This window comes from Lepisma saccharinum, chromosome 26 (genome assembly GCF_977018435.1).
Source record: "Lepisma saccharinum chromosome 26, izLepSacc3.1, whole genome shotgun sequence".
Classification (NCBI taxonomy): Eukaryota; Metazoa; Arthropoda; class Insecta; order Zygentoma; family Lepismatidae; genus Lepisma; species Lepisma saccharinum.
In genome coordinates this window covers 5,676,543-5,695,222 of record NC_139254.1, presented here as the reverse complement: position 1 = coordinate 5,695,222, position 18,680 = coordinate 5,676,543, and the positions used below count along the sequence as shown (strand labels likewise).

Sequence of the window (18,680 nt, the reverse complement as noted above, 5' to 3'; positions counted from 1 at the left end):
AGTCTTGCACAGTCAAAACACTCGTACAGTTCCAACACGTGACGTGTATTGGCCTCCCTTATCGTGTCGCCTTGTAATTGAGGGGTCGCAGGTTCGATCCCTGGAGACATGTAGTAGCTCGGAGCACACGTTAAATTGTGGGCCCAATCACGATTAGCCTATCTGTATATGGAGCAGACGTGAGCTGTATTGTCTCATGTAGTAGTAGTCATGGTGTTATGTAAATGTTACCTGTGTTGGAATTTACACCTCTTAGCTGTAGAACTTCGTGTTACATTCAGGAAATTAATTTACTTCCTCTACCAAGGATATCACAAATAACTGTTATTTTTACATTGTAACGTGAACATATCAACAATAGGTATAACCAACTTATTTACCTATTTATGTTACAAAAAGCGAAATGTTAAAACCCTGCCCAGAAATAAGTGTTTATTTTTGTTATTCCAATAATAAACATAAGCTCATAATAAAAATAATACAGTTTGCATTAAAATATGAAAACTTGTACTCTTTGTAAATTCACTGCGAATTGTTTTTCCCCTTCGGGAGCAGTGTCAGTTTTTACACTGGGAGTTATGTACAGTTATGGTGTGAGTAATCATAATTTTGAATGTCTCCAATTTATTTATTTAACAATATTCTCAATTTCGCGGCAGGAAAACTAAAAATGGTTTATGCAAAATATAATGTTTATAGTGTATTCAAAAGTAATGGTGCTTTTGCGTGAATATGCAGTAAATTGGTAACGATTTCTCCTAATATCATAAAAGTGTGTGTACAGTCACGGACACTTCTGGGTTGTAACTTTCGTATTGGCTTTCAATGGTATCGCTACAACCTGGAAGTGTTCGTGACTGTACAAAATGGCCGGTGTCGGCGTAAGTTTGGGGGAACGGTGTCATCCTTGCCCTTACACTTATGGCCGGTGTCCCATACAGAAATTGTGGCATTTGTGAACTTTAGAATTTCCAGTTTCAGGGCTCTCGCCAACAGTCTCGATGTTCATAATTAAGTTTTTCGGGGTTATGATTCGCCCTCAAACTGCAAGGAAATATATTTTGCTCTGAAAAACTACGGAAAAAGGGACGTACGAAGCCTGATTAATAGATTGTGTATGATATTTTATACATGCATTGCTGGTGAGGGTCTAAAAGCTACAAGAAGAATCAATCTCTCGTGCATCCTTTAAAATGAAGAAACAGCTGGCTTCCTGAGAGCGGGCAGAAATTCAGTTTTTTATCCATCGCTTGCAATGAATGATGTTTCTGTTTTCCGTTATCAGTGGGTTCTTCCAATCAGAACAGCAAGGGAACATAAACAGACCTTTTTTTATCTGGCCGAAGTTCGATGGGGCAAAGAGTAAATATCGCGTGTATTTATCAGGCCGGCGAATAAATTTTGTCCAAGAATCTTAGATTTCCTTTTGCGCTCTCAGTTATGTAGATGAAAGAGGATTGCACATGCACAATTGTCTTGTGTACAAAATACAAGAACTGGGTAACACGTAGGCATTTGTGTGATTCTCAGCGCACGTAAAAGGGCCTCCCCGATGGCGTAGTGGTAACGTCGTCGTCTTGAAATCAAGGGGTCCCGGGTTCGATGCCCGGTGGAGGCACATTGCATAGTGGTTCGGATTCCACTTTAAACTGTAGGTCCGGTTCCGATTAGACTTTCTGTAAAGTGGACTTAAACGACATTTAAAAAAGTCAACACCTACTGTGGAGTCCGTGACTGCACAACGCTGGACTAAATGGAAGAATGAACTTTTCCGACCCAATCGTACGAGTCGACGAGACCTTGGTGTCCCTAAACATTGTTGGTGATCGGAATAGGTTATAGCAGGGTTGTTAAAGGTTCAGGAATTTGAAATAAATTCACTTGCGGTCCGGAGGAGGAAGTCTAGTGTAAATGGGTTCTGAACCGTTTGTGTAAAGTATTTCAGTTCTGTCCAGGAACCTTTTTCCCGGATCAATTTAAATACGGTCCAGGAACCTTTTTTGCGGATCAGTTTAAATAGGGTCCAACTTCTGTATTGAAATGAAGCAATACACAACTTGGACCGAATTAAAATTGTGCGAGAAAAAATAGGTTCCAGTCCTGGTAAAAAGTCAGAGCGGCTCTTAACGCTATCATTGTCTGTCGACACAAGTGACTTATTTAGGTACCTGTTATGCTTTTCGATTTACATAATCGCCACTCTTGGCGTTATCTAATCACCGCTCTTCTAGCTCAAGGTCTTATCTTGTACGCCTTGTTCGTTTATCCCCACCCAAAGGTATCGAGCACCCTCTTTTTTTTCAAACATGTTCTACAAGTTGCTTACGCCTAGCGTCTAAGAGGAATGTGAAAAATAAAATCGTAAATATTCGACATTTTGGGCATCACAACTTTAATTAAGAAACAGAAAGGCAAAATCAGAGCAAAATTTAAGAAAATAGTTCTTCGGTAGAGTATGCTTGCGTTCGTTTCTCAATATTTTTGAAAGAAATTTCCTATTTCAGGAAGTTTGTACAGGTGGCAAGTTTCGTTCCAGAAATCGTGAAGCCAAGTAAGAAGAAACAGCGTGATACTTTTTCCAGCAACTGGAAACCTTCATTTCCAGCGCCAAACACTTTTAATAATGTTTTGGGGTGAACAATTCCAGTCACGAATGCCAAGATTTTTTATTTCCTCTCACACCACCCCCTTGCTTGAAAGACGGATAGTAGTACTATTAATTAGATGTTTTGGGATTTAGTACTCAAAATTTTCATTTAACTTTTTTGAAACTGAAAACTTGTCATTGTTATTGATTTTTTTTTTACGTCGCATTTCTGCCACTGGCTAATAGCTGCGGTAATGATGAGTGATGTAAGGTAAGGGACGAAAGCATTTCCTTAACATTTTTGTTAGCATAAATGCTACGTAAATGCTTCCAAAAATTTTATAGCAGATAGTACTTCACACGAAAGCATTTTATGGAACATTGTGGTTAGCTGTTTCAGTTACAATGTACAGTCACGGTACTTGTGCGTTGTAGCGACTCCATTGAAAGGAAAATAGGGCATTACAACCCACAAGTGTCCGTGACTGTACAATACTCATACAGCACGGAAGGCACGTCGAATTACACCGTCAATGCTGTGTGCACGGTGTTTACAATTGAAAAATCTAAAATATTCTTCCATACGTGTACAGTAAACGTTGTAAAGTATGTATTTAATCAGCGATAAATGTTTGAAATGATACGTTGTTTACATCTCACGCGACCGTCATTACATTTGCACTCGTAACATGAGGTCGCTTCTGATTGGTTATTATATGGAAATAGAGCCGGTTCTATCCTTCAGAAATGCCGTGGCATAAATGCCAGTGGCGTCTCGTCCCTTGGGGCTTAGCCCCTAAAGAAAAACGGACGTATTGACGTAATTTTCAATCACCATAATACATAACTATCACACAATCTTTTAAAAGGCAATTTTTACCCACGTAAGTTCGTCGTCTGCTGCAAGGGATACGACAGCGCTCCTAGCGGCATTGATGTCAGTTATCGATCTCGGGGCTCGTCGCAGAGGAAGGCGTGGTCAACGCTACAGCGAAGGTCACGTGGTAGCAGAGACAGCGGGATAGGGGGGAGTGCAATGGGTTTGGGTGTTGATTCGGGGCTATTTCCGTCGCGTCGCGTTCGTTCGTTCGTTCGATCCCGCGTGTTGTAGTGTAGCGTTGTGGTGGCTTTTATTCGCTATGAACAAAGTGGATTTCTTGTTGGCAACACCATTTCAGACATTGAGTGACCAAGAAAAACTTGTTGTTAAACAATGTGGTCCTGACCATCCGAGTGTTACATTAATACAAAAACACAAATCACAATCACGCTCTTTCAATCCAGACTGGTACAACAGAAAACCGTGGTTGACAGCTAGCGAGATCAAGAAAACTCTCTTTTGTTTTAATTGCCTTTTGTTTGGTGGTGATGCTTCATGGACAGTTCATGGTATAAGTGATCTCAAACATCTTTCTGAAAGAATCAAGTCACATGAAACTAGTTCTTCGCACATTGGAAACTCGTTAAAATTGAGTTTGTTTGGAAAGGTTGATGTTCGAACACAAATCGTTGGAGGACATAGACTGTCAATTACAAGGCACAATGAATTAGTCCGGAAAAATAGGCATATATTAAATAGAATTATCGATTGCTTAAAATTCTGTGGTCGACATGAACTTAACGAAAGAGAACAATCTTTAAACAGAGGCATCTTCCTAGATTTAGTAAATGAGATTGCTAAGCTAGATAACAGTTTGCATGAACATTTAGAGGAATCCAAAGTAAATAAATACACATCAGCCGTGATACAAAATGAGTTGTTAGACTGTATGTACCAGGTTTACAGTGAGGCCCTCCAGGAGGATGTAAACAAAGCTATGTTTGTGTCTGTACAAGCTGATGAAACCAGCGACATTTCCAATAAGACACAATTGGCTATTGTGATTCGTTTTGTTCAGTGCTCGCATGTAGTAGAGCATTTTCATGGTTTCGTGCAACTGACTGACAGATCTGCATCAGGGATATCCCAATGTATATTAGATGCATTAGAGCAGTACAAACTAAAAGATAAATTAGTTTCTCAAACGTATGATGGTGGATCTGCATTCCGAGGGGTACGGCTTGGAGTCCAGAAACTTGTAAGGGATGTTTATCCGTGTGCTTATTTTGTGCATTGTTATGCACACCAACTCAATCTCATCATGCAGCAAGTATGCTCTACCATCACAGCTATCAGAATTTTCTTTGCCAATTTATCTGCATTTTCTTCGTTCTTCTCTTCATCTAGTAAGAGAACAGATTTACTGCAGGAGGTATGTCATCGACGGTTACCGCAAACATGCCAAACAAGATGGAATTTCCAGAGTAATGAAGTGTCGGCTGTTTTCCAGTGCAAGGAAGCCCTGATAGAGTGTTTGGAAATTATTCAGCAAGATGGCTCATGGGATTCTGTGTCAATTAGGGAAGCAACTGGACTAATACATTTCCTTGAAGACGAGGAATTCATTTTTTTCTTGGGTGTCTTTAACAGGATAATGCCCTTCGTCGAAATATTTTACAATATTTTGCAGAAGAAAATTACAACAATGTTACACGTAAAGGAACATCTTCGCAAATTTGTTGCTGACATCAGTGATATTAGGAATGAACTGGCTAACTCTTCAGATGATAGTTCTGTTCTGTGTAGCATCTCGAAGAAAAGAAAAAGCAGTGTTAACAAAACAGCATGCGCTATTGAGTGCTGCGATATAATTATTCATCAAGCCGAAGAGAGATTTGGGGCAACTGAACATTTGGAGTGTTTCAATGTAGTTGACCCAGCAAACTTCAATGACTGGAGAAACTCTGATTATCTCGATGATTCGTGTAAGAATTGTGCCAAATATTATCCCTTCATAGAAGAGGAAAAACTAAAGAGTGAACTTCGTGTTCTTTATTGTAGTAAAGAGTTTAAAAACATAAACTCCATCAGTACATTGCATTCGTTTTTCATTGAAAATGATTTAGAGGATACCTTTTCAGAAACAGTAAAAATGACAAACATAGTTTTAACAACTCCAGTGGCAACAGCTGAATCTGAACGATGTTTCAGCACATTGAAGCGTATTAAAACCTGCTTAAGAAATGCAATGGGACAAGACAAACTCAATGCCTTGGCAGTGCTTACAATAGAGAAAGAATACATTGCAAACATAGAGATCTTCAATGAAAAAACAATTACAAAATTTGCTGAGCAGAAGAACAGGAGAGCACAGTTCTTGTTTAAATGAGAACCAACGTTCGTAGAAAGGTACGTTTCACAGTAATACCTGTTTCTTTTGTAATTCATGTGAATGGTCATTATATTTTAAATTCTTTTAAAAAATAAGTCCAATTTTGTAGTTAAGAGGAAGATAAATACCTGTTTTTTTTGTAATTCATATGAATTATTACCTTTTAAATACTTTTTTAAAAAAATAAGTCCAGTTTTGTAGTCTAGAAGAAGAAAAATACCTATTTTTTGTAATTCATGTGAATTGTCATTATATTTTAAATTCTTTAAAAAATAAGCCCCGGCCAAATTTGAGGCCACGAGACGCCACTGATAAATGCAGAGGAAAATTATTTCGTCTAAAGCGGGCTTTAGTTCAAAATTTGTTACGAAATACTGTAAAAAGTAAATCATTTGTGCCAAACGAGTCAGGCTTGTATATTTTACGCAAGAGTATAGTGGGAATTGGTTAAATATGCATTGAATTGCATGCGTATTGTAATGATTTTGTTTTTGTTGTTTTATTAAGTCCACTGACTGGACCTACAGTTTATAAAGTGGGATAGATATGAGGACAGGTGGTGGATTTTTCCTTGGGAAAGGGGGGGCAGCCAGGGATTCGTGCTGATCACATTCGACACAGTGGCAGAGATCAAGAATGTATGCGGCCCATGCCCCTTACACGATTTATTGATTTGATTTCACTTCGCATTTCTGCCACTTGACTAATCTCGAAGTTGAGTATGCATGATAATGTGAAATTGATCGACACTTGCAACGAACATCTTTACCCAAGCCTGGAATCGAACCCGATATCCCTGGCGTCGTAACGAAGGGTGCAAAGCGCAGGAAATAGCTTTACTGTTTCTAATAAAAAGAAAAGTCCGCGTGGCAACAACGAAAATTTCCTTTAGTGGCACTTTTACGTGGCCTGGATATCAACGAATACACTTGATAGTGCGAATTTTAAATTATACGTATAACGCACTTGTTTATTTTCCGTAGCCGTTCTGACGTGTTTTTACCAAGTCGTCCTGTTTTCGCACCGCATTACAGAACGGAAGTAGGGAGATTGCGACTTGCGGGTATCCTATTTGCCATCCTTGAAAGTCTTGGGTTCTCTCCCGGGTAGATGATTGTCCTTCATCCTGTGCTCGGTACAGGCGACATTACGTAACCCAGGACCATGATGGATTTCGGACATTTAAAAAAACGCCGTCATGGTGCCTAAATACGGAGAAATTATGCGGACGCGAGATCGGGTAGTTTTGTTATACATTACAATCCATTGAAGCGGGGCAAAACAAGCCATCCAGAAGCGTCCCGTGAAGCCGCGTTGTTGCCACTCCGCGTCCGTAGCCTTGTTCCGAAGCTGCAGGAACAGGCTTGGTCGAGATGACGCCATCACACTGAGGCGACGTTGCCACGATTCGGTGGGGGCAGCACCGGCGTGTAGGCGTGGGCCGACGGGCAAGATAGGTGGTCCGTAGTGCGCAGCTTAGCTGCAGCGATGTGGCGACATGGTGAAGGGATTTCGGGGGCCGGGGGAAGGGTGAAGTGGCTGCGAGGTTCGAGTCACTGTTGCCAACTAAATCGTTAAGTTGCTAAATATTACGGTCCGCAATGTTTTGCGACAAAATCCATGACGAAGCAATGTAATTTGAATATTTCACGGAACAAAACTGAAAGACCTGCTGTAACGAGTGGAACCCCTGAATGAAGTACTGTTGTCAGAAAGAGATGATGAAAGGCTACTGGCAACTCACCCCATTTTCCCCGGCCAATTGTGTATGTTAAGGATTCCGATTCCTTCATTTTGTTACTGGCTCCTAGTGGCGTACCCTGGGATTTCGAAGAGTGTTTATGTATCCCATTTTTTTTAGTAGTGCGCCCTCATTTTCCCATCTTTTCCTGCCCTTGGTGTTCTTTTTTTTTTTAGAAATACTTTCCCCGGGGCTTATTACCTCCAACCCCCCCTTTGAGACACCTTTTCTGACGCTAATAAAATGCAGTCTACTTTACGAACATGACTTCCCAGATTAATGTAATCCTCCACGAAGAAGCGTCAGCAGAACCTTTCAGACTTTTTTATGCACACTGGGAAAGACATGGGCATAATAACAGATCTTTTTCTCCTATAGCAAGAAAGGCCACCCACATAAATTGCAAAAGAAATACCGACAATTGTTTGTCAGTAATTTTTCACATGCAGTTTTATTTACATAATATTTATGTGGAATTTTAGCGAATTCCACGTTCCACTTGGTGGCAACACTGAGTTCGTGTACAGCATGAGTAGTCGATCAACCAAGTTTTCGAGAGAAATATGTACAAGAAGGAATTAAAAAAGAGAATACGAGCTGAATAATGGCGTAGAACAATACACACAATGACGAATTCTCTCATCCCTTGTGTATGAAAAATACTCGGCGAAAGCGCATTGTGTTTGTCTGAAGGCAGTTTTGTTTGGTCAAGATTTTTTTTTTTAATGGCAAGAAGCAGAAATCGGCTACTGTTCCAATGCTTTATTACTTACCCTGGTATTTAAATGTTGAAGAAAGAGTAGCCTCATCAAAGAGAATGGCAGCGAGTTTTGTTCTACTTTACTATTGGTGTAGGACGCACTCTTATTATTGAGGGTTTTTTTTTCGTGCAGTAGTCGCTATAAGCACTGGCGTACACAGATTTTTTTTCAGAGGAGGGATGGAATTGTAAAGCTGGGCAGTATTTTATCCACCCAATGGCCAGTTTCTGTCCCTTTAGCAGTAAATTTAACCTTACACCCCTTTCCCCAGATCGGAAATTCTGGATAAACCCTGAAGGTGGATAGATAGTACATACCTGCAATTGTACTCCCAAGATGAAAAAGGTTATCGGAATTTAGTTCCATTTGCCACTTCGATTTTTCCCCAAGGTCTTTACTGCTTTCATCTGAAAGTTGTGATTTTCTCATAATTTTGGGAGAGGGACATGCAGCCCCCATTTGCGCACCCCAATGGCTGTAAGAAAACTGTGACTTCGAACAACAGTATTCTTTTTCCTTCTCTTCCATCACGTTCTTGCCTCCCGATTCCAGTTAATCTGTCTGATGGTACACTCACATACACTTTTGTGTTGTAATGATCCTATTGAAAGTAAATGAATTCGTTACAACCCAGAATTGTCTGAAACTGTACATATTAGCCACAGTAAATAAAAGTTACTGCACGGGATACCTATGTATGATTATGTATTGCAGAAACGAACAGAGATAGCTTTGATCTGGAAACAGGATAAGGACACCATAGGCACCCACAGTATTTTTAATTGGTGGGGGGGGGGCTTCAGTTGATGGAAAATACATTTCTAATGCTATTATGAATAGGAAAATGGAGCTAAATAATTGTTTTCCTCAATTGTCTTCAAAAACATGAAGTAGTGGGGAATTCCAGAGGTGCAGGCTGCGACATCAAAATTTGGGGGGGGGGGAGAAATGTTTCCTTCAAATAACATAAAATTCAATATTTATATATTTTTCTAAAATATATGTAAAAATATTACACCTTAAATGCAACATATTTAATCCATTAGCTGAAGAAATGAAAGTGTTTAAGGGAATTATCAAAAAGGGGGGGGGGGGGGCATATCCAACTCTTAAATATTTCTTGTGTATTACTATTGTCTTAGACTTGTGGAAATTCTGGTGTGGAGACTGAAAACAGTAAGTCTAAAATTGGCATAGAAATTTTGGTGTTTGTAGTGAGTATTAAATTTAAAGGGGGAGATAGGAAGCTCTTGATAGAGTGTTAAATATTAGATTGTCAAGGGTTTTCTGTAGTAGAGAGAGAGTTCGAACATTAAATTTTGTAGACTGTATTTAGCGATATGGTATCCACAAGTTCTCGACCCCGAACGTGAAAAAAGAGAAGCTGGAAAAGACTAAATATCTCAGGATCCTAAGAAAGTATTAACACCCCATTAAATTAATATTCTTGAAAGCCTGCAAAGAAATGGGTGTAAAATATTTGTGAGTATCCTTCATTCACTGATACTAATTGTCCGGATCATGTCATAAACTGGTGATATCTATGAGAAGTTGCTAGGTTGTAAAGTATGAGAGGGTACGAGGACAGACTACAATGAATTTCATGGTAACTGTTCCAAATGTTCAATGATTTTTTTTTTTTTTAAGATTCATAAGACTATACTGGAAATGATTTTCAAACTAAGTTTGAAGCTTCTAGAAAGTTATTAGCACTGCTTGTGTTTTCAAAAAATTGCATATATTGGCAAAGATATTATGTGAAATGTACTTTTCACAAACATTTCTGCTTCCCATCAACAAGGCATTCCACAAACAGTAGTCCTGGCGTGCCTAACTACTAAAGCAGTTAGGTGCTTTTCATGAATTTGAAGAGACCTAAACCTGCCGTACCTAACCAAATTACGAAAGCATTTAGGGAGTTATGTAAATGGGTTGATTCTGAAAACCCCTTCGTAGCCCACACATGACCAGTCGCAGTCCGTAACCAAGACAACAGTAAAATAAAAGGGCTGGTGACAAGAAAAGATTCACATAGGAGTGTGTAAGGAAAAAAATATTCCAAAGCAAACATGCAATAAGTCATCACTAAATCACGGAAGTATGTGTTAATAAACATAAATAAAATATGAACCATCTAAAACATGCCTAAGAACCATGATGTAATCTGAATTAAACAATTTGATCTTGGGCCACTTTCAGTCCTGAAGATGACGAGCATTAGCATTATTTTTGTTCTGTGGTAGCACGTCTTGTAGAGAAGTAGAAATCTTAGCCTTGTTTTCTTTCTCTTTTCCGTAAAGGCTAGATAAATGCCTGCAGAGGCACCTACAAAACGTCTACTCCACTAATCCTCAAGTGCGGCGCATGCGCCGGGCATCATGGTGAAGTCCAAGCAAAGTTGGTGGGCATTAATGGCTTTGGAACTGGAGCGTCGGAAAGCATGAGCTTGATCGTTCAGCTGGGCACAGTGGTGGCTTCAGCCATCGAGGAAGTGGGGACTCCACAGGTAGTTGAAGTTCAGACGAGCATGGGAACTAGTGATGAGTAAGTGTGCAACCAGCTCAAATAACATTCTTTTTATTTTCCATCTCTTTATCTTTCAGTACTTGCAAGGGTGGAATGTGGGTAGTAATATCTGTAAATCTCAGTATTTTCATCTTGATCTGCATTCTGTGCTTGGGTGAATATGTAGTCCTTTAAATACATATTTTTTTGTGCTTGGGTGACTCCACAGTCATTTTTTTTTTTATTGCATTTTGGAGGGTAGAGGATGACTTCCCAGATAGATGATACATCCAACCTAGTAATGACTATTATCATGGACGTGCACATTTCGTTTTAGATGGAAATTTGTTTCTGAAAGGTACGAGAATGTTTTTCCCACCATATTTTATCGGATGCAGCATTTTCTGAGGTCTGGATTAACCTAACAGTTATGCAGTTCATGGAAAAATGATTAATTCTGCTGCAAATATTTGATAAGAAAAAATTGACTTCTTTACACAGGGCTAAATTTAATACTCTGATAATTACATACATATATAAAAGGGAAATGTTTATTTTTGAAATAATAAGTGTAGTTTGTAAATCAAGTTTTGGGTTATATTCACCCACCATGAATATGTGGTTCTTGTATTGAAGAAATAACCTGAGTAATTAAAGTGTTTGTTTAGCATTTACAATGTAATTACTGAATAATAATTTATATACTCTGGTTTGTGGGTTGTTTTCCTTTCTTCTTCCTACTGGTGTTCACCATAATTCATTACCAAGTCATTTTTGTTTAAGATATTCTAGTGCAAATGAAAACATATTGTACATCCTACTACGAGCACTCATGTTCGTGGAAATAATTAAGTTGTGTGTTCAATAAAAAAAGGTGACATGACTTTCAATGGGGATTTTGGATGCCAGGTAATATTTTTTTTTATGTTGGTTCCATTTTAAAAATGCTAACCTATCAATAGCCTTTAATTAGGTTGGTCAGGTTTTCTGTCAGTGAAGCCTGTAATTTTGGCACATCCTAACATGCTTTCCGGCTACTTGTTCAGTCAGGAGAAACCTCAAACACACCGTAAAGTTCTGCATCCTTTTTGACAGAAAAGCCAAGCAATGGTAAAAATCAAGAGGCAATATACGATGCAAGGTTGTTTTTCAGGATAGTTGTAAATTGTACGAATTTCAATACATTTTTCAGTAGGTCTCGAACTCTGTTGATTTGAAGAACATTAATGCAGAAAAATTAATGAAATTTGTATTACTTACGCACTTGTGGTTTAAGAATAACATCCTGTATAATTCAAAAGAAATGAACCTTTTCACATACTAGAATATTTTGTATTTTACTAAAACTACTAGATCTGTAATTCATTTGAACAACTTTCCCAATGATCTTGAAAGCATGAAAAAGTCTTGAAAATAAGCGTATGAGAGAGAAAAAATGAGTGTTTTTTTTTTTTTACTTGCCTTGAATTTGATTGATTGATTTGTGGTTTTTAACTCCACTTTATGCACAGATAGGCTAATCAGGACTGGACCTACAATTTAAAGTGGGATCAGATCCACTGGGTATCAAACCTGTTTACAAGGTGACGACGTTACCACTATGCCATTGGGGAGGCTTGCCTCGGATTTGGGTATGAAAATAAATTCAACCTATTTTTTTCTTGAACCAGGTTCTTAGTGGAACATATTGTATGTAAATTTGTTTGTATAGTATAAATGGTTGTTAATTTTTTTACAATATTGAATAAATTTCGTTCTCTTGAGTAAAGTCTTAACTTAAAATGTGTTGCAATATAGTTGAAACTATTTTATTATATTTGTTTTCATTTGTTTGCTTTTTATTAATAAACCAATTAATTTCATAATTATATTTTTCTTAAATTGTTTTATTGTGCATTATTTTGCCATTGGTAAGTTATTAATGATCTGTTGAAAAAGAGAGAAAGCATGCAGCACTCGCACAGACACAGATGTTATCCCTCGTACTTTCTGTGTTTTTAATTATTATTATTTTTTTTTAGTAAAATATATTTGAAGTTAATACTAATTGCTTATCTTCATTCTTATAACTCCCCACCCCTGAAAATTTTTAGTTCGGGGATTCCTGTCTTCCCGAAGTTTGTTTGATACCGTTTTTACATTTGTGCTGTTCTTCTTTTCAGACCCGAACCAATGGAGGCTTCTGTACCCCCAGAAGCAGATGATGACGTAGAGAGCAAGAAAAACAAATCTCGAAGTACAAAGTATTCAGCGCAGATTGGCTTACCGTACCATGTAAGCAGAAGTTGTATTTAAAATATGCCTTCTCTCGAATTTGTGTCTTGGTCATTATCAACACAGATAGTCTTTATTTATTATTATTTGTCAACATTAAGATATTTTTCTGTACGAGATTCATGTTTCCTACTACTTGATAATGTTGGAATCTCGTGTTAAAAAATCTTCAAAAAAACTGGAACCAGTGCTATCACATTTTCCAATTTATTTCAAAATTTCTGTCAAAAGTCAGGTGGCACCCCTGAAATTTGAATCCAAAATTTTGTTTTTATTCACCACAAGTTATGTGTGTGAATTTCACTGTTTTGCTTTTCAGATTATTAATTCAAAACATATGATCATATCCTCAAATCATGAACAAGCTAAAAATACATGTTATTTTTAAATTGAGGATTCTGGATCACAACCAGTGGCGGTCCCTCCATGGAACAGAGGGAACAGGCTGTTCCCTTCTACTTATCGCCCTTTTTAGCTATTTAAATTATCTATAATAACATACTAAGAACACTTCTTTCTTCCGTAATCAACACGCCGAAGAAAAACTTTCACCCTGACTGAAAGTTTTTTACTTCACTACATTCTAGGCGCTGTAGCAGAACCGTGCGCTTTTTCCACACTACGTTATTCAAGGCGCTGTAACTTCACCTACCCTCGTCGTCCCACCCTCTGTCTGACGCCGAGTATTTCCGACTACGCGCGAATTTAAACGATCCTCATGGAGCCACTTCCCACCGCGGAAGCTGAACTCTCAAGCTGTTCCCTACGAGAGACATAGCGAATTCGTTTTCCTTCGAGTTTTTGCTATGTGCTAAAGCTTAATGGCGTCGTAGTGATAGTTTGGAGTGTAGTAAGTCTATAGTTTCCTAATCTCATTGCAAAATTGCGTCTGCCAGTCATAACGAACTGGAAAAATCTTCTAGAGTCTAAGCGTCTGCTAAATGCCTTGGCTAAACGCTGCGAAATAGCTTCCGAGGGAACAGCTCGCATCCACCTGTTCCACTAGCAAGACAAGCGCAGCGCAGGACAAGCAAGCGAATGTTGTATGATCGACCGGCTGAAGACGAAAGCTTTTAGTACATTTAGGGTGACCAGACACATACATTCAAAAAAGAGGACAGAGCATGGCTAAAAAGGAGGACAAAACCCAAAAAAAGAGGACACCTACCCTTAACCTTAGCTTATCCAAAAATGGGGGGGGGGGCTGTCTACCTCTTAGATTTTTCAACTGAATATTTTTAGAAAAAAAAAAAAAAATTAAAATGTTCCCTAGAGTGTTCAAAATATTTCGGTATTACATTTGTTCATAAAGACATAAAATGCAACGTAAAGGGAAAATTCACTTGGTTGGGCTATCAGGCAACTCCCCTTTTATTGGATGCATGTTATTCGTGCCACTGATAATGGCAGTGCACAAATGAACAATGGTATTTTATAGTAATAATTATTTATAAATAACAGCGACTACATAAACACGAAAAAAAACTTTGATGGATAAATAATATTGTTTTTGTGAGGTTCAGTGTATAAAATGTGTGTGTGACAATCATACAACAAGTGGTTATTTTTCTCATTTATGATGTTAATTATTAAATAACTGTACTTATCTTGATTGATTTTGGTTGATTTTCTTTATTTTACTTCGCTTTTTGTGCCACTTTTGGCTAATTTGCGAAGATGGAGATGAGTGACGAATGGATGCGCGTAGCGTGATGTGTTTACCACTCCGCCGGCATCTGTATTTATATAAACAACAAGACAAGCAGTGACGGTTTCTTGAATTTTAGTGATAAAACAAAGTATGGGCTTTTGAGCCCCCTCAGGTAAGTAAGTTTTTCGTTCCGCAGGGGTACGAGATCTGACTTTCTCCAACAATTTGTTGATATTTGTGAGAAAATTCTCTCAACATTTGTATTAAGTTGTCGCGGCACAGAAAATAAATATTTTGCTATATTTTGAGTAGTTCTGAATAACATTCGGCAGACTTACTTGAATGGAAATATTTAGTCTATTTCTCATTTACATTTTCTAATTCAGAATTACCACCAACAAACTGCTTTAAGATGAAAAATTAGTAAAAACTTTAACATCATCAATATAAATTCCTTTAATTTAAACCATAGATTTCCATACATTTTTTAACATCACTGTATTTCCGATTTGTTTTATTCCTTCACTTAAATCATTCAAATTCATCAACAAGACTCACAAGCAACATATATTGTTCTACCTCTTTAACAAATCCATCTTTTTCAGCACTTTCAATAATTTCCTCTTACCTTTAAACACAGAAAGCAATCTTCTAATAAATGCTCTAACAATCATAACTAAGAGTATCTATAATTTTAAGCACGCAAATGTGTTCCTTTTCAAATCCTTTGGATTTTGGAATGAAATATCCCCATATGTGAATGCAAATGAAACAAGTAAGTTTCGCTTAACCTATTTCCGAAAGAAACTGATTTAAAATTTTAGGTAGTTTAGGTTTGAACAAGAAACATGCGAACATTTCTGGCACTCTTTCATCAACAGGGAAATGTGACAGCCGCTGACACAGATGGGGAGGGGCTGATGGGGCTGCAGCCCCTCCACAAATATTGAGAAGATCAAAGTTTTCAAATGAAAACAGCAATGGACTTGTGAAAAACCAAAGACGTAAATGCAAACACCTTTGAAAATGAGCCCCGATTACAAATTTTGCATTTGCACAACTTTTAAAACGAAAGTTAAAAACTGCAATTATGATATATATTGTATACTGTATACCGTTCCGTCCCACCAGAACACAATTGCAGCCCTGCGTACGCCTACTTGACACTCTGCCTCATGTTTGATTCTTCCATCCTTAAAACGTTAATATTTTCATGCTTTTATTGTTGAATTTACACTTTAGTAAAAGTAACTATTACTCAATAATCAAAATTCTCACTATGCATTTCTGTATTGCGTATGTGTGACTCGAAACAGAACTGCAGAGACTGTATGCGTTCCCGCAGGCAATCTGGGGCTCCCTCAGAAGTAGAAGCAACAAGTTAGAAATATAATGATGATGACACGTTCAGAAAAACTTGATCATGCGCCCCATGTAAAATAGCAAATTATGATCGTCGGTATTGATACATTGCCTGTGCAGCACATTCGCTATAGTCGATGCTGCACTCTTTCCGAAAAAGGGGCCTCTCCGATGAGGCAGTGGTAGCGTCGTCGCATTGTAATCAAGGGGCCCCGGGTTCGATACCTCGTGGAGACGGATAGTGGTTCGGATCCAACTTTAAACTGTAGGTCCAGTCCCAATTAGCCTTACTGTGCATAAGTGGACTTAAAACACCAACTCAATGGATCAATCAATCTTTCCGAAAAAGGAAGACATTTACCGATTTCTAAAAAATCTGCCCGGACGCCGGACAGACACCTAAAAAGGAGGACATGTCCGGATAAAAGAGGACGTCTGGTCACCCTAAGTACATTGAACTTTACAGAAAAGACAGCAGACATACACCTATCCTAACCTAATTAGAAACTAAAACGAAATCGTACACAAGGCATTTTTCAAACAAGTTACTACAACTCTGTAAAATGATTAACTGGATACTCTTCCAGTGGCAAATTTTTGTTGTCCTTGTTTGTTCCCGAGAGGGAGTTTGGAACAGTTCGGATTTTGTCACAATTTCTACAAATCTAGCGGACGTCATGAAAAAACTCGGCCATCTGATTGCCATTATTGCATTAAGGACGTTTGAATTACAATGCTCAACTCTAGGGAAAATAATGTCAACTTAATCTACAAATGGAGAGATGAAACCGGTTTCGACAAAACATTTTTTTTCTGATGAATCATAAATTGCTTTTATTAATTTTTCCTTTGTTGCGCATCAACAATTTTGTTTTTAATGTTTTCTTTACATTATATCATATTTGCTTTAACATTAGTATTTTCATAATTTTAACGTGCTTCATGTATGTCACTTCTGAAAATTTTTAACATATGTTTCGTATGTTTATTTGGTTCATTTCAACAAGGGTTGAATTTTACTTGGTTTACTGTATTATATTACGACAGGTATGGGAGGGGCAAGTGCAGGTCACCTGTTCCCCTGCCTGATTTAGCACCGCACGCCACTGATCACAACATATAGTCAAATTGATGATGGCTTTTCAATATTTATGTTAATATTGTGTATATTTGCGAAAGAATTTAATATTTCAATTTAGAATGGTTTCATGAGATTACGGTGTCACTTTCGTTAATATATATTAAGTATAAACTTGAAATTTGCATTGCAGTGCCAACGTATGTGTGTGTGTTTGGGAGGGGGGGGGGCATGGTTTTACACCATATCAGCATGACAAACTGCAGAAGCCTGCAATAAATTGGTAAAATTCTCAAATGATATGACTTTTGACTTTGGTGTGAAATCTGAAAATAACTTCATGTTTGGTATAGTGGGGAAAATATCAGTTAAATGAAAATAGTCAATTGTTGAAGTTTTACAACTTCTTTTCAGATCTCTAACTTTCTTCTGTTTTATTTTTCCATCACTAGATTTAATTTTAAAGAAGATATGAAGGAAATTTTTGTGTTGATAATGACATAATATTTTTTAAATGTTATGTTCTTCATTGACCAATTTAGTTTTATTTTTACACTGAATTAATTTGATTTGCAAGCATTTCAGGCTTGAATGAAAGGTAGAAAATTGCATTAGTTGTTGATCAAACCTTAGAGATGCATGCAGGGTATTTTATCCTTCATTTGTTTCATCAGGAAACAGCATATTCAGACCACATACCCTTACAAAATTGACACTTAACAAAACTGTACAGTCCTATATTTGCTGAAAGAAGGAGACCTCTTGTAAAAGTTTTTTTTTAGGTTATTGCATCAGTCTCTTATAATATTCAAACATCTGGCTAGAATATATTCATGCTCTGAGAATATTCCTGATGTAGAAATGTATTCTGTCATAGCCACTGTATTCTATGTCAGAGCCCACTTTGTATTTGCATTCACAAAATTCTGCAAGCCAACTCTCTTCCGGAGCATGTTAAGTAGGCAACGTTTGATCTCTCCCAACAAGGTTTCGGAATTTGAATCCCATGGGTGTTATTTATGAGTGTCCTTTCATCAATTTCATGTATTCATCGGTGATCCTCATCATCGAGATTAACCAAAAGTAGCACTAAATACCCAAAATGCCTACATAATGTTAAACCTGATTAATGTTAGTTATACTGTTGTTATCATGGTAATGAGGAATATTCATTTTGCACTCCATTGCTAGATATAACTCAACTCCTAGATACCAAGACTGTTTTTGTGTGGAATGAATCTATCAGCGTTTTCTTTTAGTGCAATTTGAAATTTCTCCCAAATTTCCTCATGATGGTGGGTCCCATACGCAGGCCGAAATTTTAGGAAAAGTTGTTACGCTTTCCTCAGGAGACTCGTACTTGTGGGTGGCTCATATTCAGAGCCCAACCTTAACACCCACAGTGTGGGACATGGTTTTGCTAAAAATAAAAGAGTACACTTCGTAACTACGAAGTAATAAACAAACATTTTTGCCAGGAAATTCAACCCCACATTATTATGTGCTAAG

At 37.7% G+C, this 18,680-nt stretch overlaps 2 protein-coding genes across 7 annotated transcripts in view; one reads left to right on the top strand and one right to left on the bottom strand.

Moving 5' to 3' along the window:
* LOC145979723 (protein anon-73B1) overlaps window positions 1–18,680 on the bottom strand; it is a 110,688-nt gene that overhangs the window by 29,775 nt on the left and 62,233 nt on the right. The gene's annotated exons all lie outside the window — the stretch shown is intronic.
* The window catches only part of upSET (SET domain-containing protein upSET), an 82,106-nt gene that overhangs the window by 22,853 nt on the left and 40,573 nt on the right, over window positions 1–18,680 (top strand). For 4 of the 6 annotated variants that reach the window (XM_083112694.1, XM_083112698.1, XM_083112697.1 and 1 more), the window contains exons 2-3: window positions 10,602–10,845; window positions 12,969–13,080. In XM_083112694.1, the coding sequence (XP_082968820.1) occupies window positions 10,742–10,845; window positions 12,969–13,080 (216 nt within the window). In that variant the 5' untranslated portion in view covers window positions 10,602–10,741. The remainder of the gene's footprint in view (window positions 1–10,601; window positions 10,846–12,968; window positions 13,081–18,680) is intronic. The other 2 variants (XM_083112695.1, XM_083112696.1) reach the window with 2 other exon arrangements.